This window comes from Pyrus communis, chromosome 1 (assembly GCF_963583255.1).
Source record: "Pyrus communis chromosome 1, drPyrComm1.1, whole genome shotgun sequence".
Classification (NCBI taxonomy): domain Eukaryota; kingdom Viridiplantae; phylum Streptophyta; class Magnoliopsida; order Rosales; family Rosaceae; genus Pyrus; species Pyrus communis.
In genome coordinates this window covers 41,689,915-41,707,020 of record NC_084803.1, presented here as the reverse complement: position 1 = coordinate 41,707,020, position 17,106 = coordinate 41,689,915, and the positions used below count along the sequence as shown (strand labels likewise).

Sequence of the window (17,106 nt, the reverse complement as noted above, 5' to 3'; positions counted from 1 at the left end):
AAACTAGATAGTTTGGATCGTTGAAGTTCAATGTGAAATAGACACCACACCTAGTCCCCATTTTTTCCAAAAAAATAAAAATCCCTTTGCATAAAGAGCCTGATAGTAAGACAAGAACTCAATTAATTGCGAACAACATAATTAACAGTTTAGCACAGCAAAATAAGACATTGAACAATTTAATTATGAAGTTGTTACGGTGAAAATATGTTATTTATAAATGGGGAATGAGCTCATTCTTTAAGGGGGAATGTAAGTATTATTCCTTTTTTTTAAACTACACTGAGAAGAAGGGAAAAGATTTGAACCCGTATGCTTAGAGAGATGGAAAAAGAACAAAATAAGAGGCTAACTTAATGGATTACATTACAGTCAGTCACCTATGTTGGAAAATATATATTATAATATGTAATTTAACATTTGCATGAAAAATTATAACCATGAGTTAGTTTGAATTCACTGGGTGCCTGTTAGCAAAATGCCGTCTACTTATGATGAAAAGTTACATCTTTTTAATAAGCATTACTTGGGTTCTATATTATCATATGAAATTATTTTCATTAAATGGTAGAAAATTAGAGTTAATTTTTACTCTTGAGAAACAGGATCCCTATTCTCTTATTATTCGTTTGTCAAAATTCCGAGCCGTGTCTTGAAAGTATAGAAAATATAAAGTTCGTCTGAGTCTAAAGATTGAAATGTTTCGACTTTGGATTATAGATTATTAAATCTTATGAGACGGACGCTTACCGAACTACAAGCACAAAAGTATGGACAAACTTTTGTCTTTAGATTGTTGGAGCAATATTAAAAAAATATGAAATTAATTAACATAAAGAGGTATTCATCAATTTCCCCCTTGAACTTGTGACCATTAGCCAATTTCACCCCTCAACTTTAATTTTGGCCAATTTCCCCCCTGAACTCTCATGATTAGTCAATTTTCCCCCTCAACTTTAATTTAGCCAATTTCCCCCCTCAACTCTTATAATTAGTCAATTTGCACCCTACTGTTAATTTTTTAATTTGATCATAATTAAACAAGTGTGTGTAAGAAACTAAATAAGATGTATGTTAATCATGTTCCTATATCTTTATCCTATTACAAATAGATTAAAATTTAGAATTTTACAATTTATCATAGATAGTATTATTAGTCATAATAAATCAGTATGGAGTAATTTTATTTGATTTTTTACTATACAAAATTGATAACAAAAAGGATTGATGTGTAAATTTTTGTATGTGAATACAATTTTCTTTATAAAAGTGAAAGCTAAGTTCAAGTAAATTGCGGAGAATCGAGCTTTAGTGAAAAAATGGCTAGTCTATTCATAATTTTCGACTCCTTATTAAGAATAACCCATTTTATTGAAATAGGTTTGATCCATGAGTTTAGGATTATTATTTCTTTTTATTATTATTTCTTCTTCTACATGCTTTAAACCCGATTCATAACTTTTTCTTATAATCAACCCATGTCACATACTAACTGTATTATGTTTTTGTACATTTTACCCTATATTATGCAGGTGAGTTTATGTTAATTTTAGTACTTTGTTGGAAGCTATTAGAAAGATTGAAAATTAAGAAAAGAATAGATGAAAAATTAAAAAAAAAAAAAATTAACAGTAGGGTGCAAATTGACTAATTTTGAGAGTTGAGGGGGGAAATTGGCCAAATTAAAGTTGAGGGGGGAAATTGACTAATTATGAGAGTTGAGGGGGGAAATTGGCCAAAATTAAAGTTTAGGGGGGAAATTGGCCAATGGTCACAAGTTCAGGGGGGAAATTGATGAATACCTCTAACATAAAAATTCCAATTATAATATTCATAAAGAAAATCACAACATTAATTATGTATGTGATTAATATAAACAACTGAAGAGAAAGTTAAAAATACTGACAAACATGAAAATTGAGACTTACATAAATGCAATGTCAGTTAAATTTGAACTAGAGTTAATGGCAGCCATACAAAGAGTTTTGCCAGACCCACGTCAATTACAGTAAAGAATAGAACAATTACCATCATCTTGAAAATATGGGGGTCTTTCGAAAAGAAAAGGACTAGACACTAAAATGTGGGGATAAAATTGTATGTACATGAGTCACTTGATGATCCTTCTTATGTAAGCACATATATGGGCATGACTATGGGGTTGTGCTATTTATTATTTAGGGTGGCCACAATTATAGAATGACTTCAATGATGCTGGCTAAAATTTTTGACAATTTTGGGTCAAAGTATTCAGGTCATTGTCAACTAAAGGGCTAAACATAGTTTCGCTAAGAAATATAGCCTTACAAAAAATTATTTTTGAATGACCAGTTAGGTCATGATCATATGCCATCTCCAACAGAAGGGAAAGTCTACTTCCATTCGGTTGGAGATGGCATATGATAATGACCTAATATTGTTCATTCAAAATGAGTGACTTTTAAGTTGTGAAGAGGTTAGAGACCTTCCTTTAGACACCTTAAATGTGGGGAAAGTCTACTTTCTAGTTCCTAGTGATAGAAATTATTGAATAAGTCTTAACCTACGTTTCAAGGACTTAACATTGGAAACAACTACTCTTATATGAAATATAATTTCACAAGATGGATTGTGCACACCATTAAAGAAAGTTAAACTAGTAATGGATCCAATTATTAGAAGTTTGACAAGAGAGTAAGTTGATCATTGGTGGGAATGAGGCTAAAGCCAAGATGACTAATGAATCCACTGGCGAAAACCTAACTTAGTTGATTGGAGATCTCATGGTCTAAGTTCAATAGGCAAACTGATTGGACATAATTCAAAGAAGTTAAACACACTATCCTATAGTGGGGCAAATGTGCTGTCTGCAAAAGTTTCAGGATGTTTATTTATATTTAATGACACTGATATCTTATAAATAAAAGAAATATTGCAGAGTATTCTTGATCAGTGGTCACATATGTGAGAGTAGAAGTAGGTTGCTTTTATGAGAATGAGATGGCTAAATTCTCTAAGGCTCTCATGAATCCTGGATTTGTTCATGATAAAAAAGAACACACCATGTGAACCGTAATATATTAGGGTTAGTGATGTGTATTGCTTATTGTCTTGGTTTACTGGTGCAGTTAATAGTTCAAGATCTTCCATATCCACTGTGTCACCAAATAAATTTGATTAGTATTCACTGGGGTAGGTTTAAGTCCAAAAGACACCTCTTTCGATGCATCTCTTGTCCACCTATACTCTCAAATTCTTCATAATTTTTCATTCATGTGGGAGATGGTTGGAAATGATATATTATAATATTAATTATTATAATAGGTAATTTAATATTTGAATGAAAAATTGTAATCATGAGTTAGTTAGCATTCAATAGGTGCCTATTAGTAAAATAGTGTCTACAAATAAATGAAAAGTTACTGTTACATCCCAGTCTCGACTCCGCCGTAGCACGATATTGTCCGCTTTGGGCCTCGACCACGCCCTCATAGTTTTGTTTTTGGGAACTCACACGAGAACTTCATAGGTCACCCATCATGGGAATGCTCTTGCCCGAACTTACTTAACTTCGGAGTTCCGATGGAACTCGAAACAAGTGAGTTCCCAAAAGGCCTCGTGCTATATGGAGGTGGGCATGTACATATAAGGCACATCATCCCCTCTCCGTTGGTTGATGTGGGATGTTACAATCTACCCCCTTAAAGCCCGACGTCCTCGTTGGCACCCTCGCACTACATGGCAGAGTATCTTTGATACCATTCTATCACATCTCAGTCTCGACTCGGCCATAACACGATATTGTTTGCTTTGGGCCCCGACCACGCCCTCACAATTTTTTTTTTGGGAACTCATACGAGAACGTCCCAATGGGTCACCCATCCTGAGAATGCTCTTACTCGAAATCGCTTAACTTTGGAGTTTCGATGGAACCCGAAGCAAGTGAGTTTCCAAAAGGTCTTGTGCTATATGGAGGTGGGCATGTATAAGGCACATCACCCCCTCTCCGTTGGTCGATGTGGGATGTTACAGTTACATCTTTTTAATAAGCATTACTTGGGTCCTATATAATCCTATAAAATCATTTTCATTAAATGGTAGAATTAGAGTTAGTTTTTACTCTTGAAAAATAGGGTTCCCCGTTCTCTTATTCTTCATTTGTCAAAATTTTGAGTCGTGTCTTGAGAGTACAAAATATATAAAGTTTGCCAGAGCCTGAAGATTGAAGTGCTTCAACTTCGGATTGTAGATTGTTGAATTCTAGGAGGCAGACGCTTACCGAATTACAAGTATAAGAGTAGGGGCGAAATTTTATCTTTAGGACATTGTATTTATGCAAGTCTCAATCTCCATGTTTGTCAGTATTTCTTACTTTCTCTCTAATTGTTTATATTAATCTCATGCATAATTATTGTTGTGATTTAAAAAAAAATATTTTTTTATGATTATTATTGGAATTTTTATGTTATTTTTATTTTTATTTTTTAATATTGCTCCAACAACTTATATGTGTGCCCACACATGATATATATTTCAGTGTTGATTAGTGTGGGAAGAAAATTCAATCAATGGTCAGAAATTGCTTAGCAAAACTTAGTTTTATTTTGTTATCTTCTCCTCCATCCATTAATTAGTGTAGGTAAGAATTTTATTGCATTTTTATACACATTCATATAGGCAAATTTTCAAGTGCGTGGGTCGCAAAAATTGCCAAATGAAGTCTCGTCTCCCCGACACTACTTGGTTTTTCCTGCATCGTCATCTATATGATATGAGAATATCTCTTTCAATAATATTTTTTTCATTAAAATATGTGGTATAAAGTTTGGGAGAGAATGTATATGTACATAGCTAGGTATCTTTGAACACTTCTTTCAACTTCTTATACACAATTCTTTACTTATAAACATTGAATTGAATAAACTCAATAAGAAAAGAAAAGAAAGAAAAAAAAGGAGAGTAGAGGATACATTTGGTGGATAGGGTAATTAGGCATGGTTCGGACGGTGGGTAATAACTCTTGTCCTATTATTTGAGGGATGTTTTGTACTCATTAAAACTCTTTATTAACAGCACTTTATATATAAAGATAATAAATAAACCAAAAACTCATACCTAGCTAGATCTAAGGGGAAGTGCTATCTTGATGGAGAAATTTAAAGGCAGCTTACCCAACATATCAACCTTCATTACAAATCTACTGTCTGGTCAAGGTATGAGTCAAAGAAAGCACCAGTACCATGAAGATTCACTAGCTAGCAAGCTATGTGTCATTTCCTACTAGTTAGTATTCAGTTAAGGATAATGCTTGTGTTCTCTCACTTGATTAACGTATCTTCACCGTATGTGCTCTCTTATTTGGTTAATATATTTTTACTGTATGAACTTCATAACTAAACTGCTTATACGAGCATCATCTAGATATCATATTTACATTTACTTGCTGTCAAGCATTGAAACCTCCCCCCAGACAAACCATAATCTTCTAGGAAATTCGAGTCCCCTTATTTGCATTTACGTGTTATCCACTAACCAACGCTTCATCTGTCCGAAATGAATCATGCATTCTCCTCTTCCTCTGCCCTCCTGCACAATTCATTCATGCAAAAGAAAATGTCAGGCTCTTCTTATTACGCAATTTACTAAACATCATGTATTCGTGCAACTACACCCACATTTCACTACAAGTTTTCCATCGTTCCCAAATTAATAACGCAACCACACTACGCTATTCTCCAAATTTTCCGTCGTTCATAACAAAACTACAAATGACAGATTCAGATCTCCCTCTTTCTCGATTTTTCAAAAACTAAACTCGAATATGTGGACCTGTTTTATTATTTTATTTTCTCATAGTACCTGCAGTTGCCGAGTTTCTTCTTTGGGTAATGCTAAGGAGACTAAATTTGTAGATAAAGTTTTGAAAACTAAAAGACATGAAAGTTGATGATTGGTTTATCACTTAAACGTAATAAACATGTTCATTCATATTGGTGACACATAATTTAGTTTGCAAATTTAGTCTCCTTAGCATTACCCTTCTTCTTTTCCCAACTTCCTTCTTTTCAACCGTTGTTGAATCTCCAAGTTCAAATGTAACGTTGAGTAGTCCGTTGTATCGTAGAAAATTTTCCCATAGAAGAAGAACGAACAAAAGTAATCATGGCTCATGACCCAAAACGTTCCAAAATTACTAGAAGGGATCAAGAAACTTTGTATTATGGGTTGAGCTAAATTAGTTTGTTAACAACAAACCACATGACGACGACACTTACTTTACTTCAGATATTAATTTTGTTAGTTTTGAATTGGTGAGAGGGATCTGATGGATGCATAGGATTTGATTCATAAAATGGGCACAACACAGAGAAATCTCCAGAAATCCAATTACGCAAAAATAGAAGTAGAAAAGGTAGGATTATGGACATTACTCTCACTCAACTAAAAGTGTCAAGTGTGTCAACCACTACATGCATGCTTCTGAGGAAAATGCAGATAATTAACAAGTGAGAGTGTGAGAGAGTGAGAGAGTGGGAGAGTAAGAGACCACCCCTCCTCCCCCCAAATGCATTAAAAGTTTGAAACTAGCTACTAGTTACTTCCACATGCCCCGTTCCATTCTCTCTTTATTTTACTTGGTGGAAAAACTGGTTTGTTAGCTAGGGTTTTGCAATTATCACATACAGAAATAAATGGTGCTTCAGAGTTCACAGAGAGAGAGAGAGAGAGAGAGAGAGAGAGAGAGAGAGAGAGAGAGAGAGAGAGTTGGTTCAGGGTTTCTAACTGTGGGGTTTTACTGCAGCCAGCTTGCAGAGCTGCCAACTGCACTGGTGGGCCTTGTAAAATTTTGGTTAAATTTTGCCTCTTCAGAAACTCCAGCCATCACCTATTCTATTGCTTCCCGCACTTCAACACACACCACTCCTTCCAAAACCTACTTTTAGGGTCTCAACTCTCTCTCTCTCTCCCCTCTCCTTCCTTGTTTTTGTCTCGTTCACTACTGTATTCGACCACCGTGACCGCCACTGTCACCACCGTCACCGCTACTACTCGACAGACAGCCGAGGGTGGAAACATGGACCTCAACATGAACCTCAACATCTCAAGTACCTTCCAGTATTGGCTGGTGAAGCACCCGGTCATCCTCCACTTCTCATGGATCCCTGGAGAAACACCGGCCTCCACCCCGCTTTTCCTCACTCTCACCATCATTTCCTACCTTGCCCTCACTTTCCTCCTCTCCAACCTCCCTCTCCCGCTCATCAAACCCCGCCGCCTCAAACCCATCACCGCCTTCCACAACCTCAACCTCCTCCTCCTCTCCCTCGTCATGGCCGTCGGTTCCTTAGTCTCCATCTTCTCCTACGCGCCCTACCCCTTCTGGATTATCTGTTTGCCGCCCAAAACCCCGCCAACTGGTCCCCTCTTCTTCTGGGCGTACATCTTCTACCTCTCCAAAATCTACGAGTTCGTGGATACGTTCCTGATCATCCTCAGCGGGAGTTTTCAGCGTCTGACATTCCTCCATGTCTACCACCACACGATGGTGCTGGTCATGTGCTACATTTGGCTCCACACGTCGCAGTCTCTGTTCCCGGCGGTGATAGTAGCAAATGGGACGGTTCACGTGGTGATGTATACCTACTACTTGTTGGCTGCTCTCGGGGCCAGGCCAAAGTGGAAGAGGAGGGTGACGGAGTTTCAAATATTTCAGTTCATGTCAAGCTTTGTTGGGTTGGTTTGGATGCTCATCTACCATTTCAATCGCTCTGCTGGTTGCTCTGGGATATGGGGTTGGTGCTTCAACATTTTTTTCTATGTTTCCCTTTTGGCTTTGTTCATGGACTTCCATCACAAGAGTTATGGCAGTTCCAAGAAAGATTTGTGATCATGATGATGATGGTGTGGATCTCCAAATCTACGGTGGATTATGATCGTTATTTGATCCATCAAGACCCAAGAGAGATTAGTGCCCTCGATTTTATCCCTTTTAAGACTTTAAGCTATTGATTTCTATTAATGCAGTTAAGTTGCATCAATTGCTTTCTGTTTCTCATATTTGAATAATTTTTAATTAATAGAAGTCGTTGGATCCCACATGTTTTTCTCCTCCGTTTTTTTTAAAGATGTTTAGTGCATGATTATTGTTTCAATATTAACAATAATTCTACCGGCTATTTTTGGTTTACTGTATTTTCAAAACTACTTATTACTGTATTGTGAGAATAAACAATCATGAATAAGCAAGTAAGTGTTTAGTAAACTTTAGTGCTAAAAGTGCTTTTAGCAAAAAGAAAAGAAAAGTGTTATTGGCACTTCAAAAATCTCATTCTACACTTCTCATCAATGTATTTTTCTTTCCAAATATAGAAAGTTTGGAGTATAAAATGAGATTTTTAGAGTGCTAGTAACAATTCTCAAAGACAATTGGTATAGTATTGTTGATATGAAATATTTCATTTATTGGTATTGTTCATTTATCTCCAATGAAAAAAAAAACATTTTTTTTAAAAGCATGCGTAGAGCTGCTCACACTTGGTAATACCATGTATTGGTACCTCTTAACTTATAAGTCAAAAGGTTTTATGTTTAATACTAACGAGCCCATGAAATTATTACAAGTGTAGGCAGCTGCCCACCCTTAGATGAAGAAATTGTGCTTTTACGTTTTAACTACCAATTTATAGTAACAAAATACCCGAAACTGTTGTTTGTTAACATATCCAGCCCCACAAGTACTTCTTTGTGGCTCATTATATGACGAAGAAACTTATCATTTAACCCAAACCTTACTATTGATTTGACACCCATTAAGTAGGGAAAATTATATTTCAAAACACTAGATAGAGGTTATAACATTATTGTAATCTCTCAATAACATTCAAACTTTGAAATTTTATACCTAACTATGCTTAACTTCAAAATTTTAACGCCCCGTTGTCCTTGTAGAAACCTCTAACTAATCTTCTATTTCTCCCTCTAAACCAGTCGCCACTTTCTTGAAGCTAAACGCACTCCAATTTTCTCGTATGGACTAGCCAGATACGTCCCTTGTCTTTTAGTTATAGGGAATGAATTGTGGAAATTTGTTGATGGGTATTACCTTATCCACAATCTCTCATTCTCTGAACCTATTCTTTCTATGGCTGTTGGTCAATCCTCTTCCATGGCTAGCTATTTGGATGTTGAATCCACCCTCCTTACCTACACTTGGAATAAATTAATAGATAGCAAACCCACCAAATTAATTTTGCATGTTAACTTATAGTGGAAGTGGTAATTTCCCTGGTTATTAGGACATTCTTCGTCAATTCACTTCCTTTTCTCTTTTGGTGTAGATTAGTGTGGAATATCGCTTGTACTAAAAAACTCATAACAAAAGTGATTCATTAATAATTAAGTGATAAATGAGCATGGGTGAGTTTTCAAGCATCAAAGTTTCAAATGTCTCGTGTACAAAAGAAAACCCTAAATATGGTTTGCAGTGCTAGAATATACTACATAACATAATCAATTCACTTGCATTACACATAAATTACTTATTAACATTATCTTTTAAAATATAAATTTTGTAGTCCATCAGGTATTACAATACGTGCATTGTGTATATCATTATAGTAGGTGTACACTATTATACATGCACGTCGGTGAGTTTTCCATTACAACTTAAAAAGAGGAGGGTCTAGTTGTTGAAGGGTGCAATCTCACGTTGGAAAATCAAGAGAAAATAACTTACATTTTACATTGATTGGTTAGTATTGAAAAATGCAATCTTACATCATAAACTCAACTTTATAAATTTTGACGCTAACGACATTAACAAGAATTCCTACTTCACGCCTTTTTTTATGATATTTTGGCAGCAACTGTACTCTTTATTACCACAAATCTAATTACATTGTATTAATCTAAATTACGAAAATGAGATGCGAGCTAAATAAAAGAAGATGTTACTCTCCCACGCCTTTCACGCTTTTCTTTTCAAGAAAAATTTGAAGCACCAATATTACTCTTTCATACCACGAGTTAAATCAAATTACCATAAAGGGAAATAAGTTACTTCAAATCGGGACACCATTAATAGTTATTGACTAAGTCATAACTGTCACTAGCTCTACCACCATAATATCTTCTCCAACCTTCTCTCTAACTCATTTACTTTCTCAAGACATTTGCTTGAGAACCAGTACATACGAATGTATTTAGACATTTTTACTCATCAAATATTATTCGAATAGTGATATGTATTTGCATTATTTGGTAGGGTTCGGTGAAGAGGTTATGATCAGATCGATGAATAGTAAAGCAAAACGAAGGACAAAAAAAATTCAAAATTACAAACGAACAAAGAGTTCGCACTTTGCATATCATACATATGGTTAGGATCGAGGGATAAACATTTTGATAAATATTTTTACACTCATTTTTAGCAATTAGATTTTATAGCATTCAAGAGTCTTGATTAAGAGTGATGTGAAGGCTTTTGAACAGTAAATGACGTAAATTTATAATTAATATATATATATATATATATATATATATAAATAAAAAGCAAAACTAGAAAGAATAAAAACTGGAAGAAAAAAGGAGAGAAATGTAACGTTCGAACTTCAAAGTAAGAGGGAGGGTAAGAGACCTCCGTGTGTTATTACTATTAATCGAGAGATATGATTTCCATCTAGTTCAAATTGTTCTCTTGCTGATCTTGCCTTTTATCCAATGAGGGAAAAAATAGTTTTTCACAACCTAATTTCTCACTCAAAGATTCCAAGAATGAAGAATTAGGGTTTCAAGTTAGTTTTGTTTACCAAACAAAATGATTCAAAAGATCGAGTGATAGTTTGATATACTTTGTGTGCTTCTAATTTTGTTTTAATCGAATCAAATCAGGATGTGGTGAAGACGTTGGGTTTTCTCTCATTCTTTTCGCGTTCTTGGCCAGTACCTATTTCCTGGATTTCAGTGTTGTTTTGATTTTTTTTTTCCTTCTGAATTTTATTCTATTAGTTGATTCTTATTCATTTAACATAATTGTTAATTTCCTGGATTTCACGTGATGGGTGGGTCCCGTTGGCCCCGCACGATGATGGTGGATCCCTTTGGCCTCGCATGTTGGGTGAGTCCCCTTGATGCCACGGGGCTGCTGATGTGTGGATCATTCACATATGACCCACTAATTGGGTCCCACGGGAGGGGGCATGTTGAATATCTCACATCGGCCAGAGAAAGAAAGAAAGAAGAGTTTAAATTATCATAACCCCCAATCCAACAAATACCAAGGTTTTTTTATGATAAAACCTCACACGTGTCAGACTGTGCAAGTAATAATTTAACAAGTCGGGGACAAATCGATGTTGTTGAAAGTGGGTCTTTGGCCTGTCTCTTTCTGATAGTTTGACTAATTATGCATTCACATACAAAAGATGAACAAAGAACAAAGCCTAACACACTGCAAACCAATTCAATCTGCAATCAGTTCTTCATCTGTGCAAGACTGCAACAATCCTTCATCCTCAACACTTTCTTCTAAGGTTGTCGCAGATTTTACTCTAAGCATGTTCTTTTATTGCGGGTGGTAGGGGAAGTGCAGGTTGTGTGGCTGGGTGGTTGGGGAAGGGGTGAAAGATATTAGGTGTCTTTGGGTTTGGAGAGGTAGGAGTGGATGTTGGAGGTGACTTTGGTTATGTTTCTTTTTCGTTTTCTTATTATTATTTTTTTTTCTAAACCCATTTTATACGTGGGATAAAACAGATTTTAAAGTCAAATTTATAAGTTGGGTTAGAAAGAGAAAAGTTGGGTCCAAATAAAATCTTCCTTGTTTGAATCATCGTTTCTTACCTACACTTAGAATAAATTCATAGATAGAAAACCCACCAAATTAATTTTGCATGTTAACTCATAGTCATAGTGGAAGTGGCAAGTGGTAGAATGTTTTGGTTATTAAGACATTCTTCTTCACTCCACTTTTCTCTGTCCTTTATTAGGACATTCATGGGTTAATTGTCAAGCATCAAGGGTTCAAATGTCTGATCAATTGTCAACCGTTAATTGTTATCAAGTCATAACTGTCACTAGCTCTACCACCATAATATCTTCTCCAACTTTCTCTCTGACTCATTTACTTTCTCAAGACATTTGCTTGAGAACCAATACGTACGTATTAAATAATTTAGACATATTTTAGTGCTTAAATATTATTCGAATTATGTGATGGGTTCGGTAACGAGGTTATGACCGGTGCATATTAAAGCACGGGAAGGACAGAAAAGAACCAAAATTACAAAAGAACACCGTGTCCGTACTTTTCATAGTTTTTTTTATATTTTTTATCTGGATATGGTTAGAATGCAATGCAGAAAGCACATGCATATGCATCATATCAAAACGAGAAGAACTTAGAATAAGTTGAAAATCAGAGTATGCATAAAATCATAACAAACTAACAAATTAATGAAATAAACTAAAAAGAATTAAAGATAGTTACGAAGCTTACAAACCAAAGAATTATATCGTGATGGCTTATTTTTCTTACTAAATTTTAAGGTTAGTTTGTTTATAAAGACCTAAATCTAAGATAATCTAATACTTAAACTACCAAAATTACTAATAAACCTAAAATGTTAACATTTTTCAACATAACATGTTTCTCGCCACTGTGGCATTCCAGTCAACATATGTATAAATTTTTCTTCATGACATTATATTATTACACTAGAACTCCACGTAAGAGGTAACTCGTATTATGCAACTTGCTCTAGATCAAAAGGGTTGGCTTTCTTCGTCACAGTTTGAGATCAGATGGGTTTAGGTACATGGCTGATGACGACTTAAATGTTGGATGGTGAGGAGCAACGGTTGGCAGATGTAGCTAATTAGATTGATATATGGTTCGACTCCTATCTATACTGTTTCTTGGTTTCCTTATAGTCATTTTTTTTGGTAAAAATTTCCTTACGGTCATTGATAATTCCTGCAAACTCTTTTAATATATAGGAGGTCATGGTATTTTTTTTTTTGAAGTCCCAGATAGTCGGGTAAAAGGGGAAAAGCAATACAAGCGATATTTTACAATAAGAAAAGAGGAGGATCTGAATTCGGAAGTGGATTGAAGAGGAAAGTCCTAATCACTAGAGTTGAAAATATATAATCTATTCCACATATATAATGATAATTTGTAGAATATATCTTATATCATACAATCATTTTTTAAATAATAAAAAAAAAGTGTCAAACCCTATTTCCTTGCAATAATTATGTAGTTATAATATTATTTTGTTGGAAGTTGAAAGAGGATGTGATGAAAATAAACTCATGACAACTGGGAAAAATTGATATATGGAAAGGAGGGATGCTTATATAATTCTCCTGTAATGTTAAGCAGATATACACACGCACACACACACACATATATTTATATGTAGCAGTTTCAAATGTATTGTAGCAGCTGTAGGCCACCACCACCCTCTAATAAATTTGACAATGACAATCCACGTTGCCTAGGGCTAGGGTTTGGTTGGTGTTGTCATTTCGATATAGCAAAGAATTAATATTACTATCGAGACAAAAGTATGCACCCCCACCCCCCTTCCCCAAAAAAAACTCAAAAAAAACTCAAAAAAAACTCATGAAAGAAAAAGGTATCCCCCTTTAAAAATTTGAGATGCCCTTAAAAGTTGTCTTTCAACTGTTCAACGAATTACCTCTATGAGCACTTTTGGTAAGATAGCTGCTATTCTCATACCTTTGTAAGCTTTGATATGGGCATCTTTCGATAGACTTACTTGGCATATGTTGGCATATGTAGCTGCTATCCTCATGCCTTTGTATGCTTTGATATAGGCATCTTTCGATAGGCTTACTCGGCATATGTTGACATCTGTTGGCATACTCACTTAAAGCCTATTGACATCAGTCGACATGCTTGTTTGGAAGTTGTTGGCATTTGACAATAGAAGTGCAATATGACCTGGCAAATGACATCATGCCTACTAAGACTCGATGAAATGCCAATTTTCATGATATACTGACCAAAAAATTTTGTGTGTTGCGCGCACTACTCTTATTGACCCTCCCAATAATTAATAAGCTTCTTAGTCGAAATGCCCCCTAAAACTACTATTGAGTCTCAGTTTACCCCCTGAAACTAGTTTTGTCTCACTTTGCCCTCTGAAATTGACATTTTCAATTCTTTTGTCTCACTTTACCCATTTATGTTAATTTTAAGGGTATTTTAAACATTTCAATTTTAAGGGTATTTTAGACATTTCACTTTAACCATTTATGTTAATTTTAAGGGTATTTTAGACATTTATGGAGTTGAAACGTAAACATTGTGATAATTGATTAACTATGTTGCATTGTGTGGCCTGAGGTTAGAATTCTTGCAGTCCCCTTATCCTATGGAGTGCATGATCTGATGACAAGCAAGCATGAAACAAGGATAGTCTTTGGGGTGAAATGCCTCACAATAGTTAGGTCATCTCCAACGGAGAGGGCTAAAGGTCTAAAAGCTAAAAAATAACCTTATTTGGTCAAAAACTCATCTTCAACCGATGACTAGGTTATAATTTTATGGAGCTCATCAGACTATAATTTGGCCAAAAAGGCATTATGCTAGCCAAATGTAGCCTCCCTTAGCCCTTTCTTGGGGCCCAATTTCTTAGTTTCAATAATCACAATGTTTGAAAACTTTAACGGTAGTTTAACTAAATTAACCAATAAATTTAAAATATAAACTTAAAACTAATAGATTATTGAGGAGGCTATGTTTAGCCCCTTCGGCTGGAGATGATATATCAGTATGGATTGACATTGTTCATTAAAAATATTTTTTTGCAAGGCTATAATTCTAGACGGGACTATGTTTAGCTCTTCTAGTTGGAGATGGCCTTATGCACTAGTTATAGGGCTTTCTACTTTGCTAGGGTCACTGGACAGGGAGGGGGGGGGGGGTGGGCGGGGAGAACGTATATCGTACGTGACCTTACTTTTGCTTTGTAAAGAGATGGTTTCCACAAATCAAAACCATGACTTTTCAGTCAGAAAGGAACAACATTTCCGTTGTTTCAAAACTCACCTTCAAATGTGATTATTGAATATGTTGGTTAAATCTATTACATACTAGACTAATGGTTCTTGATATGTTAATTTTCCATGTTTGGTCTTGTGTTGTGGTCGATGCACTTATGATTTATGGTCTCGTGCTTTACTCACATGAGCTTCATAGCTTACCGAGTTTTTCATGTGACCTAATACATCATTCCGCGGTGTAAGGGTTATTCTTGCAGAATATAACTGTTAGAGGCAAGGAGCTTCCCAACGTGTTGCTGATTTTTTCGTTGCATTATTTATTTCTTAGTGAGCGAACTGTACTAATTGGCTTTGCAGCTAAGAGTTCAATATTAACTTGTGCATTGAAGTTTTGATTAATTTTCACTTCGGTTAGAGACTTCCAAAACTTGTTCCCCATTTTTTTGGTTAGGAGATGCAAGTGCAAAGAGCTTGAAGATGACCTGGGATCACACATAACACAGTGAATTCAAACAAGGCCAGTCTGCAATGGTCGAATATGGGCCTGAACTGGCTGAAATTTTCCCAAGAACAGTAACGGCGCATGCCAACAGGGCACTGTGGAACCACCATCAACTGCACCGGCCTCCGGCAGCCCACCTGCCTCAGTTGCGGAGTTTACAGTTGGGGAGGAGGGGTTTCAGTACTATGATGTTAACGTGGTGGATGGCCTTTTAATTTACCTATCATAGTTTAAACCTACTAATGGGAAAGGCAATTGCAGCACTGCTGGAGGTTTAAAATCAATACAGATGGGAGTTGGATCCGCCCGCCAATTGGTAGACAAATCATCTCAATCCATTGGATCCACCCGCCAATTGGTAGATATAAAATCAATACAGATGGGAGTTGTAAAGACCCGTTTAGTCACATAAGTGCTAGAGGTTTGATTCGTAATTCTGAAGGGGATTGGATTAAGGGATTTGCTGCTAATTTGGGCAGAGGAACCATCATGGAAGCTGAGATTTGGGGTGTTTTCATGAGCCTTTCTATAGCCTGGGATGAGGGTTGCAGGGATGTGATTCTTGGGATGCTGTTATTTTGATCCAAAAACTTATTTTGGTTTCGCACCCGCTCTGCAATCTCGTTATTGACTGCAAAGAAGCCATCGAAAAAAATTGGAGATGCGAAGTCACTCATATCTATAGAGAAAAGAATGCCTCAGCTGATCACATGGCTGACTTGGATCATGGGTTATCCCTTGGCCTTCATGTTTTTGCTTCTCCTCCTACCACTGCTACTAATTTTCTAGTTTCTGATTCTATTGGCAGGGCCCTTCCTAGGGCTGTTCTTGCCTAGCTTTGTTTTGCTTGCCGGGCTTTGCCCTCCTCTGTACCAAAAAAAATTTGCAGCACTGCTGGTTGTAATGGAAGCCAGAGGCAAAACTGCTCTTCGGAGGGAAAACAGAGCAGTCATGCCTGTCGAAGCTCATGCAACATGTTCAACACCAATTGGTGTCTGTATGCAAATTGGACACTGCACAGGCAACAGATAAATCGCACGAAATTGATACAAAACTCTATCTACACAACAAGCACATAACAAAAAGATGCACCTACCTGAACCGCAGTTACCGCACTTGGAAAGCAAAATAATAGAAAGATCAATGAAAAATCAGATTTCAAAGCAAAATTCAGATGGTTTAATTCCAGTTCCAGCATATGCCCAGAACAAGTGTTCCGCGTAACATGTGAGAAACTCAAACCCGACGTATTTGTTTCCAAATCAAAGATGCCAAACTCTTCATAAACAAATAAACTGAAATCCAACGATTTGTTTCCAATGACAAACTACATAACAATCAAATTGACCCAGCAACCACAATACAACGTGTAGCCTGTTAAGAAATCATGGCATAAGGAAAATGCATGGTGCACATCTCTACGCATAAGGCAAACATAACTTGCCAAATTGGAAATGTAAGCACTGAAAAAGAAAATACCTTGTACAGGTTTCACCTGGATGAGATCTAAACCGGCTGGCCTCGTTACCAAGAGGGACACCCAGGAAGTCGGTAGAATCTGATAGTTCTCTTATTCCTGTCTGTACTGGAGCAAA

General features: G+C 36.1%; 1 protein-coding gene across 1 annotated transcript; it reads left to right on the top strand.

Annotated features, from left to right (window-relative positions):
* Nucleotides 1-6,906: 6,906 nt before the first annotated feature.
* On the top strand, nucleotides 6,907-8,087 carry LOC137725275 (uncharacterized). The gene has a single exon (XM_068463911.1). It carries the CDS (start codon nucleotides 7,055-7,057, stop codon nucleotides 7,865-7,867), a length of 813 nt encoding a protein of 270 aa, XP_068320012.1. The 5' UTR covers nucleotides 6,907-7,054; the 3' UTR covers nucleotides 7,868-8,087.
* The last annotated feature ends 9,019 nt before the right edge of the window (nucleotides 8,088-17,106 follow it).